This window comes from Alternaria burnsii (genome assembly GCF_013036055.1).
Source record: "Alternaria burnsii strain CBS107.38 chromosome Unknown 750, whole genome shotgun sequence".
NCBI classification, from domain to species: Eukaryota; Fungi; Ascomycota; class Dothideomycetes; order Pleosporales; family Pleosporaceae; genus Alternaria; species Alternaria burnsii.
Window position 1 is genome coordinate 794706 of NW_024066108.1, and position 21796 is coordinate 816501.

The 21796-nt window shown below is 51.5% G+C and overlaps 9 protein-coding genes across 9 annotated transcripts; 6 read left to right on the forward strand and 3 right to left on the reverse strand.

Moving 5' to 3' along the window:
• Positions 1 to 757: 757 nt before the first annotated feature.
• Positions 758 to 4056, forward strand: GT037_001653 (nad-specific glutamate dehydrogenase; the record flags this gene model as incomplete). Its single annotated transcript, XM_038926700.1, has 3 exons — positions 758 to 1101; positions 1151 to 3857; positions 3910 to 4056. The coding sequence occupies 3 exons, from the start codon at positions 758 to 760 to the stop codon at positions 4054 to 4056; spliced, it is 3198 nt and encodes a 1065-aa protein (XP_038789992.1).
• A 971-nt stretch (positions 4057 to 5027) lies between these two features.
• GT037_001654 (uncharacterized protein) lies at positions 5028 to 5634 on the forward strand (the record flags this gene model as incomplete). Its single annotated transcript, XM_038926701.1, has 3 exons — positions 5028 to 5055; positions 5167 to 5492; positions 5554 to 5634. The coding sequence occupies 3 exons, from the start codon at positions 5028 to 5030 to the stop codon at positions 5632 to 5634; spliced, it is 435 nt and encodes a 144-aa protein (XP_038789993.1).
• Positions 5635 to 6110: 476 nt separating this feature from the next.
• Positions 6111 to 7790, reverse strand: GT037_001655 (cytochrome p450; the record flags this gene model as incomplete). The annotated part of the gene is made up of 3 exons (XM_038926702.1): positions 6111 to 6945; positions 6995 to 7292; positions 7391 to 7790. 3 exons carry the CDS (start codon positions 7788 to 7790, stop codon positions 6111 to 6113), a joined length of 1533 nt encoding a protein of 510 aa, XP_038789994.1.
• A 1177-nt stretch (positions 7791 to 8967) lies between these two features.
• Positions 8968 to 10935, forward strand: GT037_001656 (glycoside hydrolase family 20 protein; the record flags this gene model as incomplete). Its single annotated transcript, XM_038926703.1, has 2 exons — positions 8968 to 10404; positions 10510 to 10935. The coding sequence occupies 2 exons, from the start codon at positions 8968 to 8970 to the stop codon at positions 10933 to 10935; spliced, it is 1863 nt and encodes a 620-aa protein (XP_038789995.1).
• Positions 10936 to 11141: 206 nt separating this feature from the next.
• Positions 11142 to 12852, reverse strand: GT037_001657 (prim-pol domain-containing protein; the record flags this gene model as incomplete). The annotated part of the gene is made up of 2 exons (XM_038926704.1): positions 11142 to 12393; positions 12449 to 12852. 2 exons carry the CDS (start codon positions 12850 to 12852, stop codon positions 11142 to 11144), a joined length of 1656 nt encoding a protein of 551 aa, XP_038789996.1.
• A 107-nt stretch (positions 12853 to 12959) lies between these two features.
• GT037_001658 (uncharacterized protein) lies at positions 12960 to 14199 on the forward strand (the record flags this gene model as incomplete). Its single annotated transcript, XM_038926705.1, has 4 exons — positions 12960 to 13023; positions 13090 to 13718; positions 13776 to 13902; positions 13955 to 14199. The coding sequence occupies 4 exons, from the start codon at positions 12960 to 12962 to the stop codon at positions 14197 to 14199; spliced, it is 1065 nt and encodes a 354-aa protein (XP_038789997.1).
• Positions 14200 to 16284: 2085 nt separating this feature from the next.
• On the forward strand, positions 16285 to 17934 carry GT037_001659 (mitochondrial precursor; the record flags this gene model as incomplete). Its single annotated transcript, XM_038926706.1, has 2 exons — positions 16285 to 16815; positions 16870 to 17934. The coding sequence occupies 2 exons, from the start codon at positions 16285 to 16287 to the stop codon at positions 17932 to 17934; spliced, it is 1596 nt and encodes a 531-aa protein (XP_038789998.1).
• A 420-nt stretch (positions 17935 to 18354) lies between these two features.
• Positions 18355 to 19859, reverse strand: GT037_001660 (concanavalin a-like lectin glucanase; the record flags this gene model as incomplete). The annotated part of the gene is made up of 3 exons (XM_038926707.1): positions 18355 to 18482; positions 18546 to 19170; positions 19224 to 19859. The coding sequence occupies 3 exons, from the start codon at positions 19857 to 19859 to the stop codon at positions 18355 to 18357; spliced, it is 1389 nt and encodes a 462-aa protein (XP_038789999.1).
• A 703-nt stretch (positions 19860 to 20562) lies between these two features.
• On the forward strand, positions 20563 to 21606 carry GT037_001661 (prohibitin protein; the record flags this gene model as incomplete). The annotated part of the gene is made up of 3 exons (XM_038926708.1): positions 20563 to 20740; positions 20793 to 21217; positions 21271 to 21606. 3 exons carry the CDS (start codon positions 20563 to 20565, stop codon positions 21604 to 21606), a joined length of 939 nt encoding a protein of 312 aa, XP_038790000.1.
• Positions 21607 to 21796: the final 190 nt, after the last annotated feature.

Here is a 21796-nt window from a genome sequence, read left to right on the forward strand (position 1 = left end):
CGCTAGCGGGCTTACCCATGCACCTCCGCAAATTCGGCTTGCGGCGGGCCAGTTCAGGTACGCCGCCGCCGAGCATCCAACGACCATGAGACGAGACGAGAAGGGTTATAAAGGCAACGGGGTCCGCTCTTGTTGCTGGGTTGGAAGGTACTCTCATCGGCTGCAAGCCTCATTCTCCTGTACTCTATCATCTTATCTTGTTATCATCCACATCCAGGGTTATTGTTTCACCGTCAGGTACCTGGAAGATTGTAGCGTTGTACCGACATACTTCGCTGTCACTCACATCCTGACTGGCATCGGACGTGTTAAACGGGTATACGAGCTACTGCAAGATCTGCCTGTACACAATTTGCTCTCCCGATTCCGCAGACCCATCAAACAAAGAGCGGTGGATCATCTGTCCAATTGCCTCTACTATCCTTATCCGAAGCGGTGATCGACGGCTGCGGCTCGTTGGTTGTACTAGAAGGTAAGCTAACGTTCCTGCATCATAGCATTTTACGAGGCCCGAAATAGCGGTGCATCTGACATTCTTCGTATATCTGTATCGAACGGCCGACTAATTATACGTTTGTAGGCTTGGTTTCGACTGCCCCTCTATTCAAAGCCCCACTATCGCGCGATCGACCAAACTCGTTGCGCTTTCTTACCACGCCTGACGCGTCTCACTAAGCACGCATTTCTACCAGGCTTTGTCTCAATCGCTATACAGCACCTTTTTGGACAACTCACAGTTCAATTGCACACGCCCAGCATGGCTTCCACACCAGTTGATGCCGCAAATGGCCACCCGGCTCAGCACAAGCAGCTCGAGCAGCTCCTTCACACCCCAGACCGCCGCCCTTCACCTCTTCCCACACATCTGAGCGCACCAGGCTCAGGAAGCTCAACGCCGCGAATGATTCCCCAAGAGGGATCGGGCGGTTCCGGCTATGTTGCTCCTGTGTTCGAGGGCAAGGCACAGCAGATGGAGGCCGTCATGGACGGTGTCGAGGAGAAGGGCTTCATGCCCCCAGAGCTCGTAGAATCAGAAACCAAGTGGTTCTACAACGAGCTGGGCATTGACGACATGTACTTTGCTACCGAGACGGTAGATGCGTAAGCACGGCTGCAATTCCTACGGCGACTGCGCTAACAAACGTCACAGAATCATCAGCCACATCCACTCGCTCTACGCCGCAAAGGTCGCCGCATATGCCAGAGACGACAAGCGTCTTGAGATCAGGCTCGACAAGGAAGCTGCCGACCACGCCGTGTACATCGATACCAGCAGGCCCGGCGTGAGTGTCATCGACGGCCCTCAATACGAGCAACGTTTGGGCAAGAAGTATCTGGCTGTATCCAAGCCCGGTCTGGCATACCGTGTAGAGAGCTTCCGCTCCGAGAGCCCGCTGCCAGGAAGCGAAGACCAGCAATTGCGATGCTATTTCGTCTACCAATGCGACTTTGTCGACCCCAACCCCAGCGAGACGGAGACCGACATCGAGAAGATTGGTGACAAGCGTTTCCTGCAGAAGGCGACCAAGAACACCAAGGAGGTTTACCAACAGATTCTCCAAGTCGCTGTAGAGCGGACGGGCCCGGTCATTGACCATTTCGATATCGAAGGCTCAAGAGACAAGCGTCTGGTCGTCGGTTTCAAGCGCGGAAGTGCATTGGGTCTTTTCAGTGCCTTGAGCGATCTGTACCATTACTATGGTCTGACCACCTCGCGAAAGTACGTCGAGCAGTTCTCCAACGGCTACACCGTCATGTCCCTCTACTTGCGCCCGCTTCCAGGAGCTGCCGGTGCCAAGCACCCACCAATCGAAGCCTCAATCCACCAAATCACCAAGGAGGTTTCTCTGCTCTACTGCCTTCCACAAAATAAGTTCCAGACGCTTTTCGCTACCAGCAGACTGAGTTTACAAGAGACCATCTATGCACACTGTGTGTGGGTCTTCATTACTCACTTCCTCAACCGACTGGGAAGCGAGTACACTGCCTTATCAGCAATTCTGGACCCAGAAAACAGCGTACATGCCGAGCTGCTTTCCAAGCTGAAGCGCAGACTTCGTGCCGAGACCTTTACCGCTGACTACATCTACGAGATCATCATGACTTACCCAGAACTCGTCCACACCTTGTATCTTCCATTCGCGAAGACTCACTACGTCCAGACCAGGGGCCAAGAGGACGACTTCCTGCCGACTCTGAGTTATCTCCGTCTCCAGGTTGACAAGGTTCAGACAGACGCGGAGTTGACCGATACCATCAACAAGGCTGTTGCCAACGATCACCATGAGATGGTCATGACCGCCTTCCGTGTCTTCAATCAGTCGGTACTGAAGACGAACTTCTATACTCCTACCAAGGTCGCCATCAGCTTCCGTCTGAACCCCACCTTCCTCCCATCCACAGAGTATCCTCAGCCGTTGTATGGAATGTTCCTTGTCATCGGTTCTGAGTTCCGTGGTTTCCATCTCCGCTTCCGTGACATTGCTCGTGGAGGTATCCGCATTGTCAAATCTAGGAGTCAGGAGGCCTACTCTATCAACGCGCGCTCCATGTTTGATGAGAACTACAACCTTGCAAACACGCAGCAACGTAAGAACAAGGACATTCCGGAAGGTGGTTCCAAGGGCGTCGTGCTCCTTGACTTCAAACACCAGGATAAGGCCCGGGGCGCTTTTGAGAAGTACATTGACAGCATCCTCGATCTACTCCTACCTCCTACCAGTCCTGGTATCAAGGATCCTATTGTCGATCTTCACGGCAAGGAAGAAATCCTCTTCATGGGTCCTGATGAGAACACTGCTGATCTTGTAGACTGGGCCACTGAGCATGCACGCACTCGTGGCGCCCCATGGTGGAAGTCATTCTTCACCGGGAAGAGTCCCAAGTTGGGCGGTATCCCTCACGACCGATACGGCATGACGACATTGTCTGTCCGCGAGTACGTTTTGGGTATCTACCGCAAGCTTAACCTCGACCCCAGCAAGGTTCGCAAGCTGCAGACAGGTGGTCCTGACGGTGATCTTGGTTCGAACGAGATCCTGCTTAGCAATGAGAAGTACGTTGCAATCGTTGACGGTTCCGGTGTCTTGGTCGACAACAATGGTATCAACCACGAGGAGCTTGTGCGCCTAGCCAAGGAGCGCAAGATGATCAACCACTTTGATGCTTCAAAGCTTTCACCAGAAGGCTACCGTATTTTGGTTGATGACACCAACAAGCGACTGCCAAACGGAGACCTTGTCTACAACGGCACAACATTCCGAAACACTTTCCATCTCCGCAGTGACATGCATTACGACTCCTTCGTCCCTTGTGGTGGTCGACCCGAGTCTATCGATCTGTCAACTGCCAACAAGCTCATTGTTGATGGCAAATCGGTAATCCCATACATTGTGGAAGGTGCTAACCTCTTCATCACCCAAGACGCCAAGCTCCGTCTCGAGAAGGCCGGTTGCATTCTATACAAGGATGCTTCAGCCAACAAGGGTGGTGTTACTTCTTCCTCGCTTGAGGTCCTCGCATCGCTGGCATTCGACGACGAGAGCTTCCTCAAGCACATGTGTGTTGGTGGAGATGGCCAGGCTCCAGAGTTCTACAACAACTACGTTCGCCAAGTGCAGAAGACAATCCAGAACAACGCACGTCTTGAGTTTGAGGCCATCTGGAGGGAACACCAGAACACTGGTCAGCCTCGAAGCGTCCTCAGTGACACACTCAGTAACGCGATCACGAAGCTGGACGAGGAACTTCAGAACACCGAGCTGTGGCACAATGTAGAGTTCAGGGAGTCGATCCTCAAGGAGGCGCTGCCAAATATCTTGCTTGAGAAGATTGGTCTAGACAAGATCATTAAGAGAGTAAGTCATGATCAATACCGAGCAAATGAAGCATGGACTAATCAATATGTAGGTACCGGACAACTATCTTCGTGCCATTTTCGGAAGCTACCTCGCCAGTCGCTTCGTTTACGAATACGGTGTATCGGCCAGTCAGTTCGCTTTCTTCGACTTCATGAACAAGCGTATGGCGAAGGGTAGTAAATCAGCTGCGCACTAGGAGGCTTTCACGAGTATCAAGCATGAGCGTCAGGGCTCAAAAGGCGTTATGGAATGGATTCAAAAGTTACCTCAGGAGGGTCAGACCATGGACATGGACGGCGCTTAGGGGATCCCATCGTGTGGGTGCTGAGACGGGCGGCTATTTTGGCTGTACCAACGAACGATAGATGAATACAAGTTATTCAATTCATGATTATGCTATGAAGATACTCAAGAATTCATCCGTGTCTGTAATTAACTGAGTTCTTGTGGTTGTCAGAAAGGACCCCGATAACGTGGTAGGGCCGCAGAGAGCGGTGAATCGCAAGGGAGGCACACAACTTGAGTAGCAAAGGATGCAGAGCTGAGTAGGCTATTCCAAAACGAAACAGCCCGATCGGGAAGCTTGATTTTCGAAACAACATAGTGTGTTCTAGCGGATCTCTCATTGGCTCAGCTGACCTTGCCATGTGTTGTTGTGATGAGACACGTCCTCCGTCTCGCTTGGAAGTTTAAAGTGGGAGCTTCCCCCGCCCATTCTGACCTCGACCGCCCACCTTCAACGACTACAATCTTTGTCGCATTCACGAACCGCGCCTGGAATACTGTCGCCGATAGCTGTGAGTAAGTCGCCTAAGCCTTTTCTGCCACCTTTTTATGTTCCTAGCGCAAAATCCCATATATTCGCCTGCTTTTGTGCGCTTTTGAAAGGCACGTTGGTATCATGCCAGCGGCTTTGCGCGCGCGTTCTGCACAACGCGCTTCTCCTGTCTTATTGCTACGTGTGCAATGGTTGCCTGCATTTCCTGTCTCCCTAGTTCGTCTTTGAAAGAGATTGCTCGTTGACAAGCTTCGCTTTTCGCGCACTGCTTCCACACTATGCGGCACGCGTGCTAACTTCCGTCACGCAGCTTCGACTCATCACTCCACACGCCACAAATCACTTCAAAGACACCCATCCACTATCGAGAAACCTCTAAAACAATTAAGATGGCAGCAACTACGCGCGCGAGAACTGGTAAGTTTCCTCCCCCTTTCACAGACTGCCTTGTACTGCCCCCAACCACGTCTTAGTACCTCGGTTGCCATTCCCGAACATACACAGTAGCATACTGACTTGTCAACGAAGGCAACTCTAAGCCCCGTCTTGTTCAGCAGATTGAGAACGCAATCGCGCCTACAAAACGCAGCACGACCACCAAGGCCAACACATCGAAGCCCCGCACCAGCAAAGTAGCTTCTGGCCGCGTTACTAAACCCAAGGCTACCAGCAGCACAACTACTACCAAGAAGACTACTACGGCCAAGAAACCTGCTGCTGCGCCAAAGAAGACTACGGGTGCGAACGTGAAGACTGTCAAGAAGCCGAGGACAAAGACCGAGAAAATTGTGGATAAGATTGTTGGAAAGGCGGAGCACATCGTTGGTGATGTTGAAGGCAAGCCAGGAAAGAAGGTAAGTCATTCTCACACACCTAGAGTAACAGAAAGCTATGTTAGCTAACACTCCTATCTAGGCCGCAGGTACCGCCAAAGCACGAGGCACAGATTCGACTACCAAGCGTGCCGCACCGCGAACTCGAGGCGTCAAGGCCTGAGAGAATCGTTGCATTTTTTCGTTCCATAGAACGTGATCGTTGCGGTAGCATTTTCTTGCCACATGCCTCGCTTGCATCGTCTGTTTTTACGTAGAGCGAGAGACATGGTATCCACCATATTTCCCCTTGGTTACGAGTCACGATAAGCTCAGTTTCTTCCCTAATTGTCAGCGTTCCTGTTCGGAATGTGTATGATAAGATACCCAGGCGTTTTTGATGCTTTCGTTATTAGACAATAGGACTGTTATCAACCAACGTATCCGAATATGCTTCAATGTGCTCACCTGCTTGTAATTCTGGGAGACGAAGCAATTTTCGTGACAAATTCATGTGGGTTGGGAGAAACTTGCAGCATAGAGGAATGTTTGGGTGCATGGTTGATACAACAAAGTGGTATTCGCTCATACATATTCAATAGGATCAACGTTCAATATACACGCCTGGACCAAATATCCATCCATTCAACCAACCCTGTCTTACTTAAAAGCAACCCTAACCTCCTTTGCAGGTTGCAGCACAATATCAGCATGCATCCCCGGTTCCGTACCGCCCATCCTGTTCTCCACTGACTCGAATCGCTGGAACAGTCTCACGAGCGTATAGCCCATCTCCGTAAGCGCAAACTGCTGACCAATACAGATTCTAGGTCCCCCGTTGAATGGGACATAAGTCCAGCTCTTGGGGGTCCATGAATCCCATCGATCGGGCGCGAAAGCATCGGGAGGAGGGAAAGATCTGGAAGTAGGTGGATACAAATCTGCGCGGCGTTGCATAACGAGGGTCGAGTAACCGATCGGTGTACCGGCGAGGACACCAATGGGTTGCGTGCCGTCTGGACCGCCGCCGGTGGGGAGCGTCGTGTCTTTGAGGGCCATGCGTACGTTGTATGGGACGACGGGGTACAGACGAAGGGTTTCGTTCAAAATGTGTTGGAGATATTTCATGTTTTTCAAGTCCTCATAGGTTGGCTGGCGGTCGGGGCCGACTGTTTGGAGGATTTCTTGACGCAGTTTGGCGGTTATGGTCGGGTCTATGGATAGGTGGTAGATTACCCATGTCAGTGTGCAGGCTGTTGTGTCGCGGCCTGCTAGGAGAACAGAGACAAGTTGGTCGCGCAGCATGTCTCGGTCGCGCGTGTAGCCTGCGATGGCGTGGAGAAACGTGTAGCCTTCATCATGGTTTGTCTTCTTTTCAAGCTCTTCTGGGGACAGTGCGAGGGCTGTGTCGATGAAAGTGGATACGAAATCGTTGATAATCTTGATGGAGTCGTAGAATCCCATGCGCTTTCGCGGGATAAGCCAGTTTAGAGGTCTGATTGATGTTAGTGATAAGTGTCAGGCACGTGAGCAAGTTTGCGTACCCAACTTTAGCTACGAAGCTCTGTACACGCTGAGCGTTATAGAATGCATCTGCGAAGACTGTTTTCGGTTCATCCAGACTTCCTACACTCTGGCCAAGTAGGAAGTGCGTAGCTGCATCCAATGTATACCTGAACATCATGTCAAGAGTATCAATCTCTCCACTCTCAGCGATTTTAGAGATGAGGATTTGGGTATGTTGTTCGAAGATGTCAATATCGCTTAGGCGATCCTTGACAAATTGCGGTCGAATGAGCTGGCGTGAGTTGTGCCATAGTTGTCCATCGGTGGTGAAAATACCTATTTGAAGGTTGTTAGCCATCCATCCATTGAGTCCAAGGCTGTTCAGTTGTCCCGCACAGTGGGGGGCCTAAACTTCTGCCCTCTTATCCACGTACCGTTACCCAAGAAGGTATGCCAGTCTTTCCTAAACTGCTCTCCCTTGCCATAGTCCTTGAATTGCGTCGCAAGAATCGCCTTGATGTTCTCTGGGTCTGCGGTCAGAAGCACGCGCTCGCCGATGCCAGCCTCGATTGTGTATCGCCCTGGTCCACACCATTTCTGGAACATGCCAACCCACATTGCGTATGTCTCATCTTTCAGCGCAAAGGTAATGACTTCATACGCCATGTCGAGGCCATATGGGAAATACGTCTTTCGAACTGGCGCTCGAGCGCCGAGCTTGCGGATTCGCGCATTGATGGAAAATCTTTGTACGATCCTGTAGCCCAGGAGCAGGACGACGGCGGCGCCGAGTAGGTAAGAGGTCGAGAAATTCGTGCTCTTGAATTCGGCCATGACAGGCGGAGATGATTGCTAGAGCCTATAGCGCTTCACAGGTTGTCAGCACACACGCATATATGATAGCATTCACATGAAGATGGTGTGCCAGGCCGAGTAGACTACCGGCGGGTAAACGACGTACTTTAGACTCTCGGGACGACAAGGAAGCCGAGCTTTGACAGCTGCCTTGAGCATGTTAGGAACCAGCAGCCAATTGGTGCCATGGAGTTATCCTTCTGTCGTGGCACATGAGCTTGCCATGGCCTCTTGCATCCATGCCTGGTGCAATCAGAACGTCGTGTGCTCCATTGACACCTCGGTATGACATCTGGGAGCACGCGTCCCGCAAGACTCGCTATTTTCGACGTAGACACTGTATGCTAGAGGCTCGCGTAGCCATGGTGCGCTCATGCACATCCATTCCCAACTCCCTGTAAAAGCGGGGAAGGACGATCGAGATAGCTGGACAAAGTGGGGATGGTGGTGACATGGTGCCGCTCGGACGAAGTCTGGAAGACTTGGGCATCCGAGATCCGTGCTCATGAAGCGATATGTTTATATAGGGCGCATAGCTCAGGAGCTCCCATGTTTGTGGTCTGGAGAGGCTTTAGCTGTTTGCTTGCTAGAGGGCGTGCGCTGCAGATACCTTCCATCAGCACATGGCGGATCGCCCGGACTGCCGAGGCGGCGGCAGCATCAAGCCGTCACTAGAAACCCGCGCCGCGCGGAGACCCCAGAGGATTGGCAGAAATGCAAAGGACGCGACTCAGGGTTGCACATCGCAATGTACTGAAACTTACTTCGAAGCTGATTGAACTTATCTTTTGCTGAAGACGAGGCTGGACTTGAGCGCCCGCACGTCATCGTGCTTCTGCTTAAGACCTCATGCCCCACTAGCTCGCATCCATAACCTTTCGGCTAAGGATACCACCTAAGCTTCGCAGTTCGACAGCCTTAAGCAACGCTATACAGTGTATACCAGGCATTAGTATATTACCCTCTGTGACTACCGGGGGCATCGCGGTAGCTGTGGCTGTGTGAGGCCATTCGGAGCTTACGGATCGGGCCTACCCAGTAACATTTCCTTGCGCCAGTCTTCGTTCCTGTACATAAATTGCACGTCGTCATCAGTTACTCCTATCTTTCGAGGTGCTCTCTATCCCTCTCAATCTCCATCTGATCTCTTTGCAACATGAAACCTGTTGTATTTACCATACAATCTCTTCTCGTCTCTTCAGTAACGGCTATCTGGCCGATACCCGTCTCTCACGAGCACGGCGATACTGTTCTTTTCATCTCCAAAGATGTACCATTCTACTGGTACGAACCTGGCGCAAGAAATGTAGGCTCGAACATACATCAGATTCCCTTTCTCTTTGCATCGAATTCTAACGGCACTCCCGCTGTACAGGACAGCAGCCAGCTCAATTTGCGCAAGAGTTACACTGAACCAGTGCTTAGCGAAGCATCCAAGAACTCAACCCAGGAAGGCGTTACAAGCGACGACATAATTGAGTACGCTATCGGTTCTACGTGGCAAACAGTTTTCAACAACAACTTCTACCCATGGAAATTCCACCCTAGGGACTGGGATGAGCCATCCCCAAGCGCGTCGAACACAACATACGTCTCTCGCATCGATGTCAAATTACTCAAAGCTGATCAACCGGATGTCGCCAAGTCTCTCGCTGGAGAGGTGGACGAATCGTACAGCTTGACTTTAACAGAGCAGGGTGTTGCAAGCATCAGCGCGAACACTAGCATCGGAATAGCACGAGGCTTGACGACATTCACACAGCTCTTCTATGCACACTCGAACAAGCAGGATGTATACACACTTTCGGCCCCTGTGCAGATATTCGACAGTCCGAAATTCCAGCACCGTGGCATTAATCTCGACACCTCACGAAACTACTTCTCTACGGCCGACGTCAAGCGACAAATCGAGGCGGCTGCTTACAACAAGATGAATCGGTTCCATCTCCACGTAACGGATAGTCAGTCCTGGCCTTTGGAGATACCCTCCATGCCCGAACTCTCCGCGAAAGGAGCGTACCGTCCGGACTTAGTCTACACAGCAAACGACTTCAAGGACTTCCAACGCTACGCAGCGATTCAGGGCGTGCAGATGATCACCGAAATTGACATGCCAGGTCATACCTCAAGCATACACCGTAGCTTCCCTGACCTGATAGCAGCATTTGAGCAACAGCCAGATTGGAACACCTACGCCGCCCAGCCGCCAACCGGAACACTGAAGCTCAACTCCACTGCAGTCTACGATTTCGTTGAAAAGCTATTCGATGACTTACTACCAAGGGTATTCCCGTACTCAGCGTACTACCACACCGGCGGCGACGAAGTAAATCGAAATGCGTACCTACTCGATGATACTGTCAGGAGCAACGATTCGGCCGTCCTGCAACCTCTTATGCAGATATTCGTCGATAGAGCTCATGACCAGGTACGCGCCGCAGGGCTCACACCTGTTGTATGGGAAGAGATGCTGTTGGAATGGAACTTGACACTCGGCTCTGACGTGATTGTGCAATCGTGGCAGAGTGACGAAGCAGTTGCACAAATCACCGCAGCAGGACACAAAGCCTTGGTTGGAAATTACAATTATTGGGTAAGTTAGGCTTCTTTTACAAATACTCCAAATAACGCCATTTTCTCGTCCATTCTCTTCTCTTCCAAGAAATGATAGATTGCGCATACTGATAGATGGTAAAAGTACCTCGACTGCGGCAAAGGCCAGTGGCTCAATTTTGATCCTTCGGTCAGCGCCAATTACTGGCCTTACCAGGACTACTGCGCTCCTTTCCATAACTGGCGTCTCATCTACTCCTACGACCCATTGTCTGGCGTTCCAGCTGAGAACCAACATCTCGTACTAGGCGGTGAAGCGCACATGTGGGCCGAACAAACCGACCCTGTCAATGTTGATCGTATGATTTGGCCTCGTGCGGCTGCGGCTGCGGAGGTGCTCTGGTCGGGCGCCAAGGATGGGCAGGGGCAGAACAGAAGTCAGATTGATGCAGCACCTAGGCTGAGTGAGATGAGGGAGAGGCTGGTGGCGAAGGGAATTGGTGCTGAGCCGATCCAGATGCCATATTGTACTATGGAGGGGAACGTTTGTCAATTAGGGTTTACTGGGTGAGGCGGAGTGTGGAACATTGAGGAGAGTGCAGTACTAAGGAACTCGTTTGTCCCCCTGATGTCACTGCTGAAGCAGATGCAATAAACAAGCCCCCTCGCAGTGGCTAACGAATTGAATCATCGGAATGCATCATACATATTTCTCTCTGCGTTTTCTCAACGTCAATCGTCCTCAGAATCCCTAAAACCATGATACTGGGTACTTTATTAGAACTCCATGGCATCAGCGCCCTGCTCCCTCTCCCTCTTGAGCGCTGGCTTTTCCTCATCCACCAAGCCAGCGACGAATCGCCTGAAATAATCTACATATGGCTTCAGGCTTGTCTTCTCCCAATCCTGCATCTTTTTATCCGTTTCTTCGCCTGACCAATCATCGATTTCCTGAAGCAATTGAGTGACTGTAGGTACACTCAACGGATCGAATTCTTCCACCTTCGTCGTGTCGATCGGGACACAGACACGACCTGTTCCAGGATGGATTACGAATGGGGATTTGAGCAAATGGTTTAGCTTCTTGGAGACTTCGGCATCGAGACGGGGGTATGTGTATTCTAAGATGATGTCTTGTTTGGCTTCGCGAAGGTCCTTGGGTGACTTTGACAAGGCACCGGATTTTGCCAACGCGTCGATGTCGGCCCATTTCGATGCACTGGGGCGGGATGGCGCAGAGTCCCACTTCTTCTGTAATGCAGCCTTCAGGGTGGGGTCTGGGATGAGGTTGAGAAGGTGTGCGGCCTTTTCTTCTGTTGCCCACGGATCTTGTTCAGCAAGAATGGTTGTTTGGAAGTGTTCTTTCAGGATGTCCAGACTACGCTCAAGATGTGGGTGTAGTGGTCGCCATGCATGTACTCTTTTGCCGCCTTGATCTCCTCCCTTGAGCAACTCGAGATAGCTGGCCACTGAGCGGCGCTTCTGGTCGTCCATTTCTCGTGCACGCTTGTCGCAAACCCAGGCGTGGGCTCCTCGACGACCGGAGTACACCCAGAGAATGTATTTGAACCCAAAGTCTTCCCGTAGAGCAACGTCGATGGTCTTGATGGCCATTGTGATGAAGCCCCAGCACTTCAGACAGATGTTCGCACCCGTGCAACATGTCCTGATATCATCGTAATCCGTCATATCGATATCAAAAACCAACTCTTTCATCAACGGGCGGAATGAGCTCGCTTTCCGCAGCGTCTTCCTGTCTCGTGGGTTCGTGCTATACATGGGACCGATTTCGAAACGCGAGGGCAGCATATTTATGCATTGCTTCCGTAGCAGATCGGCTGTTGGGAACGATTGGTATCGTAGGTATGCGTCGTTGGGTAGGGTGAAGGCGAATTCGCGGTGTGCAAAGTCATTGGTAGGTGTTGCGGAATGGTTCAGCCATTGGAAGAGAGGGCGAAAAGGGAACAGGCGTTGGTAGAAGGCACGCATGACGTCTGGATCAGAGAAGGATGATTTGGATGTGATCTTGCTATACTGATATCAGCGGTTGCCATGAATGTAACACTTCGACAGGCGGGGCGTACATTGGTGCGGGTTGTGAGGCATCCTCTTGCGACGTAGGTGCCGGCGCACTCGAAGCAAATTCTTCGTCTGAATCTTCATCGTCGAAGAGCTCTTCGAGGCTTCCTTTGGACTTGTCTGCCGCGGCAGGCGTGGGTGCGTCGTCCATTGGGACATCTTGCGTCTCCGGTTCTATTTTAATAGCGTCGCCTTGGGATGGCGTCGCTGAGGACTCCTCAGCAGGCGTAGACTCTGGCGTAATTGAATGTGGCATCTTGGAAGTCATGCGATTAGATTTCGGCGTATATGTTGTGAGGACGCGTACGCTGACGATGAAAGAGTTGGTCGACGCGTTCGCGTATAGTGGTCGCGGGCGCGTTTGGGGTGTAGGGGTACCCTTGTCTAGTGTCCACCATGGCTTCCTCATTTGGGTCACCCTCACTCGTCATATCGCGTCAACTTCCAAGCAAACATTCTCCACCTTGCTCAAACCTCAGGGCATGAACCCCGACAACAAGAACTATTCCGCGACCGATGGCGGAGGAGGAGGACACTGTGTCCGGGGACGGGTGGATAACGGATGACAGCAGCTTCTATGGTGAGTACTTGATATATTCCGTATTGGGACATGTCACAGCCGCACCTGACTAACTATTCGATCAAGGTGATGAAGCTGAGCAACGACATCAGTTAAGGTTATGCAAAAACTTCAAGCATGAACCTTTCTGGCATGCACATCAGAAGGATCTTAATGTGATCACGATGGCAGCCAGAGCACCAATACCACTATCCGATAAGGCGACTTCAGGTACAGAGACTGCAGTGAAAGACACCAGCTTCAACATGTCTGGTGCCGACCGCAAAGCTATGGAACAGGAGCGACTTGCGCGATCAAACAAGCGGAAGCGAAATCGAAACCTCTCACCTATACCGTCACACGAACTGTTCAACCCTCTGGAAGGCCAGGAGGATGCATGGCAACTAGGCGAGCCTGTTGATGAGTTCATCAAACGCCTTCCTCCATACAACACCGTCACCACTACATTCCCTTGGATTTGGGCCGCTAATCCGCATCGCGATCCTCGTGACAAGTCACCTTCGCCTCGTGTTGAAGACTTCACATCGCGTGGCATGGATTTACTTGAGCAGTCGCTTCAGACTCGCCGCAATATTCAGGAGGAAGGGGCCAGAAGACCGAGGGGTGTGGTGACTAAACAGCTCAATCAAGAGAGTAAGGCTCTACAGGGACGGATTTCAAGCCTCGCAAACGAGACAAACGTTCTTTCTGGAAAGGTATAATCAGCTGGATAATCCGTGCAGCCGCCCATCCGTATCACTGACCAAGACTAGTGGATGTTGTTCCCGAAATCAGTAGACGTTACACGGGTTTGGAAGCAAGTCGTTGCAAACGTGATTGACAATCGACTTGGTTGTACTTGCAAGGTCGCTACCGACGATGGCAAAGAGGAGCGACTGAGTGAGTTTCATTTGCAATCTGCAGTGCACAGGTACTGACTCAGAAATATTAGTCTGTGTATACACAAAGGACTTCCAGGACGCTGACGACGTATTGCGAGTACTCCATGAACTTGAGAGCATGGGTCTCCTGAACGGCGGCAAAACCATCTATTACAAACCAGATGCATACACTTATCTGAACCTCGTCCGCGATACAGCCGTAGAATATGGCCTACAAGCGAGTCTTTACAACTCTCGGTCTTTGTTGGCGGCTGACAAGGTGCCGAAGTTAGCACCGCTGGCCCAGAAGAAGTAGTCGACCCTGAGCGGTTTTCTCCAAGTGGGCATTGACGGCTATAGTGTTACTTGGGGACGAGATCAACAGCAACAACCAACTAAGGGATTTTGAAGAAGATACAAGTTTTACGTACTCACTCTAAGGTGTGTTTCAATTGCAGCACAATATCCAGTAATAAATCTTGTTACACTGTTCTCCCCCCGTAGCATTGTCGCCACGATTGGTGGCCGCTACGTCCCCTGATCGGTCTCAAAAAGGCTGTTCACAGACAAACAAGTACGCGTCAGGCATGCGATTATACCTGTCGACGCTGATCTCCGAGCCGCTCCCGGAAGCAACAGCGCATTTGATATGCCAACGAGACTGCAACTAAGACCGTTGCGTACCATGCTGAGCAACATACCCTTCAACCACTCGAAGCAAACGTAAGCAAAATTCATCTCCGGCGTTGCAGCGCAGCTGCATGGTCTTTACCGCTACACTGAATAGCCCGTAGGCGCATGCAGCCAATGTAGAGCCATTTCGGCGCATCGTGTCTGCAAAGCCTACTGGCCGCCAGAGCCAGTTGAGAGTAGTTGTCGTTCTGCGACGTACGTGGTGTTGGCGCGCTACTGAAAATTCCAGAAACCATGAGGCGTCGAGTTTCCGTTACTCGATAGTTACCTTGAGGACAGGGCTTCGACCGCCGTAGTTCGCCGCTTGCGGTGGACGACTTCTACCGACGATCACAACATGTCAGAATATCGGAACACTCCGAAACCACAATCTGACCATCTCTTCACTTTTCTACATATTCGCGTCTTTCGAGATCTCGATACGGTGTCTGAGTATGTTCGTACTTCTGTAAAAGAGATAGGCGGGACAACGGATGCAAAAAAGAGCCGGGCGCATTCGGGTTCTCGGCTGATTATATGGCCATCGGCCAGCCCCGAGAATTGTCAGGGCGTCCATGTTGGACTAGCCTGGCTGGTGTCAGTTCCGGCATGTTGTGTTTCCTTTACTCGATTTAAATCGAGTAATGGGAAGATCGTGTTGGGAGGTACGCTGGCTGACATACGTTTAGCTTCTCCGGACAGAACCGGGCCTTACTCCGATATCCTCAGAACTCGCACCTCTTGTCCACCAACGAGCATCACGAGATCAACAGTACTTCTTACCTATCCTCCAGAATCGAATCTCCAAGGAAGCAGTGAATAATATATGGTAGACGTTCGAGATCCCAGAGGTATGACGCTCAGCCGTTGGCCCTGCGCTAGTTCGGGGGCTCTAATCGCACGATCTACTGTGCGCCTATCGCATGCGCTAAATCCTTGCAGCTGCTTATCAGTAACATATGCACGGTCCCCCAACACCATCTAAGACGTGCAGCAACACGGTGAGGAAGTTTGCCGATTTCCACATTTGACCAGGTTCTCAAGATAATTCTTCATAAGAATATAAGGCTGAACAAAGCAGTTTTCATTACGTGCGATTTACGAGATAATGTGTTACCGATCATGAGAGTAGAACGTAGCACCATGGCCAACAGACTCGTATCTACACTAGATCGACCAACGGGAGACAGGGTCGAGATGCATGGCTAAGGCGGCCACGATAGCCTACCTCCACACTAGTTACTCGATAGAATCGAGCAACGTGTATTTTAGGGTTCGCCGATGCTCCACAGTCCCCTGACGCCATGTTAGCCAGTCCCAGATTCTGGCTACAATGCTCCGAGAGTATCTTTGGCCTGGCCCCTACCAACGGGTAGATAAGAGGCTGTACCCCAGGTTTTGGCGTTTTTGGTAATCAGTCACCCAAATAGTTTCTTCCGTTACACGTCTTCAGTGTTTGAAATTGCCGCTTCCCTTATTCTCTACGAGAGCCGAACCACATTCCTCTTTGACAGCTGTTAGGCGCAACACCAAACGTGCCTTATCAACGCTTATCTGCAGCTCACCCGGAAACGCCCACGCCCTCTTCCCCGCGTTTGCCGAGTTCGGGGCTTGTTACTGTATATAGCTCTTGCTGTTAGCACGGACTTGAGCACTTGAGCACTGCTTTACCTGGTCATTTACGTTCTTCTCGTCTTCTCGCAGTCAAAATCATATACAACTTGTCATCATGGCTCCACACGCAACCACACCTCCACCTGCTTCCCACGAGCAACCCGTTCAAGCTATCACAGTTCTTGCTTCTTCGAGAGCAGTCGTTGCTGGTCGATTGACGGAAGCTACCATCGTTATATCAAACCATACAGGGAAGATCACTTCCATCTTCCATTCAGTACTCCCCCCTACAGACTTCCCCGAAGGCACATCGTATACCGACTACTCGCCAAATATCCTACTACCCGGTCTTGTTGATGCTCATGTTCACCTCAACGAGCCTGGCCGAACGGAGTGGGAAGGCTTCTGGACTGGTACCCGTGCTGCAGCATTCGGTGGTGTCACAACTGTCATTGACATGCCTCTGAACGCTATCCCTCCCACGACTACCGTTGAGAACCTCAAGATCAAATGCGAGGCATCACAAGGAAAATGCTGGGTCGACGTTGGCTTCTATGGCGGTGTTATCCCTGGTAACTCAGGTGATCTGAGAGCTCTAGTAAAAGAAGGTGTTCGTGGCTTCAAGGGCTTCTTGTGCGACAGTGGTGTAAGTATATATATCTCAACATCCCGAAAACACGTGACACTGACACATGTCTAGGTCGAAGAGTTTCCTGCCGTTTCATCAGTAGACATCGAGAAGGCCCTCCTCGAACTCAAAGACTCAGCAACAACACTAATGTTCCACGCCGAAATGATCCCACCCATCTCCGACTCCGTAGGCGACGACATACAACGTTCCAACCCCCCTCTCGCCCCCAAAGGCCGTCTAACCTCATACGACACATTCCTCCAGTCCCGCCCCCCATCCTTTGAGACCTGCGCCGTAGCCGAAATTCTCTCATTAGCGCATCTCGCTCCTGAGCTCCAACTCCACATCGTCCATCTCTCCGCCATTGAAGCCATCCCCATGCTACGCAAAGCACGTGCCGACGGCATTAAAATCACAGCAGAGACTTGTTTCCACTACCTTGCCCTCGCGGCAGAAGGTATTCAAGAAGGCGACACAAGACATAAGTGCTGCCCGCCCATTCGTTCCCAATCGAACCAAGACGGTCTATGGGAGGAACTCCTCCAAGATACAGCTGATGGCGTCATTCAAACAGTCGTCTCAGACCACTCTCCCTGTACTCCAGAGATCAAACTCCTCCCCTCACATCTCGCGCCAAAGAAGCCGTCTCCTCGCAAAGAGGGTCATGCGAAAGACTGTGATTCGTGCGAGAGCAGCGAAGGCGAGATGGAAGGACCGGAAGAGAAGGGTGACTTCTTCGGCGCCTGGGGTGGCATCTCGAGTGTGGGGCTCGGCCTACCCATTCTGTGGACCGAAGGCACAAAGCGTAACCCTGACTTCAGCGTCGAGGAAATTGTTCGCTGGTGCTGTAAAAACACGGCGAAGCAAGTTGGACTCGAGAAGAGCAAGGGTGATATCGGTGTGGGTTTTGATGCTGATATCGTTGTTTTTGACGATGAAGCCGAGTTCTTGGTCGAGCCAAACACCATGCTGTTCCGTAACAAGGTCTCACCATACGAGAACAAGACGCTTAAGGGTGTTGTAAGGGAGACCTGGCTACGTGGTCAGCGTGTCTTCACGAGGGCAGAGGGATTCCAAGAGAAATCTGGTCCGCAAGGCAAGCTGCTGCTTGAACCAAGGAAAACGGGCGCTTAGGTTGAGAAGAATGGCTGAAGGGTAGTCTGTTCGATTTCTCGTTGTCGCTATGGGAAGCATGGTGCATACATATACATGGGACACTGCATAGAGCACGTAGTGCTTGACATCTCTTTTCTCTTCACTGCATAGATGGCGTTTTACTATTGGGGGTATGCTACGACAAATCCTTCATGATTCCACAGATTTTCAATTCGAAACAAGCTGAATAAAGACGACTGCAATTCTTCTCTGTGAACTCCATGTTACACAATACCAGCTAAGCTAGCAACAAGCGGTGTACCCTGAAATGTCCCACGTCCCGACAAGCATGAATATACTGTGAATGACAGCCCACTTCCCATGCATGGTATAACACAAATCCTCCATCTCTTGCATATGTATGTCTTGAAATGAGACCAAGCCACCCGAAAAGATGATTTACAAATACTTCTTGGGAGCACCACCCCGCCTCTTCTTGTACACAATATAAGCACCCACAATCATAATTTGAACAGCGACCGCAATGAAAAGGAATGTAGTCATGCTGGGTCCACTCTTTGTGACAACTGTGATGTTGCGTTAGCTTAATCCCTCTTTTAAATCATAGGAGCCCAGAGGTTTTTACTTACCGTCACCCATCATGCCGGGTAAGCTCTGCATGACATTGCCGTGGTTCCTATCCAGCGCGAGATGGATCTGTTTCATCATGTCCTTGAAGTCCTTGTTCTCCAAGTCTCGCAGTATCTGCATGGTTGTTCGCTCGACCTTTTCTACGTTGCGAATCGTGGCAGCGCCGCGGTCGTCGATGGGTACGATGCGGTGCATGAGCTCGTTCCAGCGCTCGTCGTTCTGCTTTTGGATTCTCTCGACCGTGTCAGCGATTTCGAAGACGCGGCTGTTGATGATCTGGATACGGTTGTGGAGGTCGGCAAATTGGTCTTGCTGCGAGCGGATGCTGCCTGCCAGGACGTCTTCGAGCATCTTTGGGATATCGTTCTGCGAAGTGGAGGAGCCGTAGTTCTGTTGTGCTTGGTTCTGCTTGTGTGTCTGCTGCTCATGACCTTGCTGGACAGCACGATCCTGCTGCTGCTGGTGGTTCTGCTGGGAGTTGATATAGTCCTTCTTCTTCAAGTTGGGCTCTTCGCGCGCGTATGAGTTGGTAGTAGACACGATAAACTTGTGGACTTCGAAAGAGTCGGGGTTCTCGGCGGAGGAGGCGCTTACACCGAAGTAGTAGCCTTCTGGGAGTGCAACCTAGAAAGATAGTCAGTAACGTGTATCTTGGGGGCCGGAGGATGGAAGCATACCTTATCGGTCTTGAAGCATGTCTGCCCGTCTACAATGACCTCGAGGAAGCCCTCTGCGTGATGCAGTTTGATGGGTGTAAGTTCTCCGCGGTTCCTGTATGCGTAGTCGCATTTACCAAAGGCCAACGTGTCTGGATCAGGGTGAGACCTAATATCCTTGGTTCCATCATTCAAGAAACCGCGGACAGAGCCTCCGTGCCCTTCGTACTGGTCTACGAGCAGTACTAGACCATCGAACTTGGGCGCGGTGAATACGCTCGCTGGCGTCTCATGCGCTTGTGAGTCCCTCACATACCACATCTGCAGATTACCACCTCCGCGTTCCATACCCGTGGCCCTAAAGTCCAACTCAGCTGTCCAATCACCCTTGTGGTGTAGCGGGTCCTGGGCCCATATTGAACCGCGCTTGCCTCCTGGGTAAGGAGGTGTAAGGATAACTCTGTCGGAGAGTACCTGTGGCACATAGTCGTCTGCGCCCTGAATGACAAAGTGGGGAACGGAGCGAAGATCGGGCGATATGTAAACACCTGCTTTCTGGCCAAAGCTTAGGTTGTCTATGACATACTGGGCGTATGCTGGGGAGAGAGCGAGGGTGGACCAGGCAATGGTTCGCAGCGATTGCGATGTGATGTGCATGTTGGTGGGGCGCGAGGCGCTGCTCGTGTCGACAATGAGGTTCGAGTCTGGTAGCGATTGATGGTTCGACTATGTGCAGAAGTAGTCTTGTGTCTACCTAAAGTCCTGTTAGGGGTTGCCAAGTTAGGTCCATGATATCGATCGAACGCACCTCGTGCTTGACCACTAGTTCACCTGCGTCGCAATGCTCGACGCGACAAGCGTAATACAATTAGTCGAGATAGAAAGAAACAACCGGGTATCACGAAACGACGACAATGCACAAGAAGAGAAGAACTACCACCAGATGGGCAGGTACGCAACTTAATTAGAGATGGAGGAGCTTATGGACAGCTGTGCTTAAGACGGGACTACCTATGACATTGATTGGGTGGTCTATGCGCGGGCATACTGTGACAACTGTAAGAGCCACCGTCTAACATGAGACGTCAAGCCCACGAAGATAGTCGACCTGTGGATACAGGGACGGCGAAATGTTTCAAGCGATGCACAAAGAACTGAGAATAGAGTCGTCAAAGGGTCTACTGTGCGAGAAACAGCAATGCGGAGGTTTGGCTTGGCAGCTGCTCTGCGTCGGGGATTGTGATTCGCCGGCTACCATTTTCTCCATCGTCGTCTACCTCATCACCGAGCTCTCATCCGCCATTGTCGCCGCCTAGACGTCTCACGCACCCCACGCCAGCCCCTCACCTTCACCGCCAACATGTCTGCACCGGATCCAAAGGAAGCCTGGTCGCGCATCCAGAATGAACTCACACGACGAAGCGCTCGATTCGGCGGCGCGGGCGGCGGCGGACCACCGAAGGGTGTCTTTGGAGGAATCGGAGGGCTGATACTCATCGGTGGTGGAATATGGATGGCCAACAACGCCCTGTTCAACGGTAAGCCTTGCTTTGTCGACCCGTAAGCCCGAATGATACTAACTCACCACAGTCGATGGTGGCCACCGAGCAATCAAGTATACCCGAGTAGGCGGCGTCCAGAAGGAAATCTACAGCGAAGGAACCCACTTCCGAATTCCATGGTTCGAGACCCCCATCACCTACGATGTGCGCGCCAAACCACGAAACGTCGCTTCCCTTACCGGCACCAAGGACTTGCAGATGGTCAACATAACCTGTCGTGTACTCTCAAGACCGCGGGTCGAATCTCTACCACAGATCTACAGGACACTGGGTACCGACTACGATGAGCGTGTCCTGCCATCCATCGTCAACGAGGTCCTCAAGAGCGTGGTGGCGCAATTCAATGCTAGTCAGCTCATCACACAGCGTGAGAACGTCAGTAGGTTGGTACGAGACAACCTGGTCCGGAGAGCAGCGAGGTTCAACATCATGTTGGACGATGTTTCCCTGACAGTAAGCCCTCACCCATACACCCTTCTTACCCCTCATCTTCTGACCATGTTTAGCACCTCGCCTTCTCTCCCGAATTCACCGCCGCCGTAGAAGCCAAGCAAGTCGCACAGCAAGAGGCTCAGCGTGCCGCTTTCGTCGTTGACAAGGCCCGTCAAGAGAAGCAAGCTACCGTCGTTCGCGCCCAGGGTGAGGCCCGCTCCGCCGAGCTGATTGGTGACGCCATCAAGAAGAGCAGGAGTTATGTCGACCTCAGGGAGTTTGAGAACGCAAGGAATATCGCACAGATCCTGCAACAGAGCAGCAATAAGGTCTACCTTGACAGCAAGGGTCTTGGTCTGGACATCAGCCAAACCTCGGCGGACAAGGAGCAGAGAGCGAACAGGAAGTAAGAGCATGTGGCGGACAGTGTCTCCGAAGAATACTTTTCCAAAACCAACATCGTGTATAAATATATTTGGGAAAAGCGAGGTGCAAGCGTGCAAGTGTGTAGCTTTCCACTCATGACGAATAACAACAAAGTACTCTAAACTCAAACCATGATACATTTTGAACAACTTGTCAACGCCCTCTCAGCGCAAA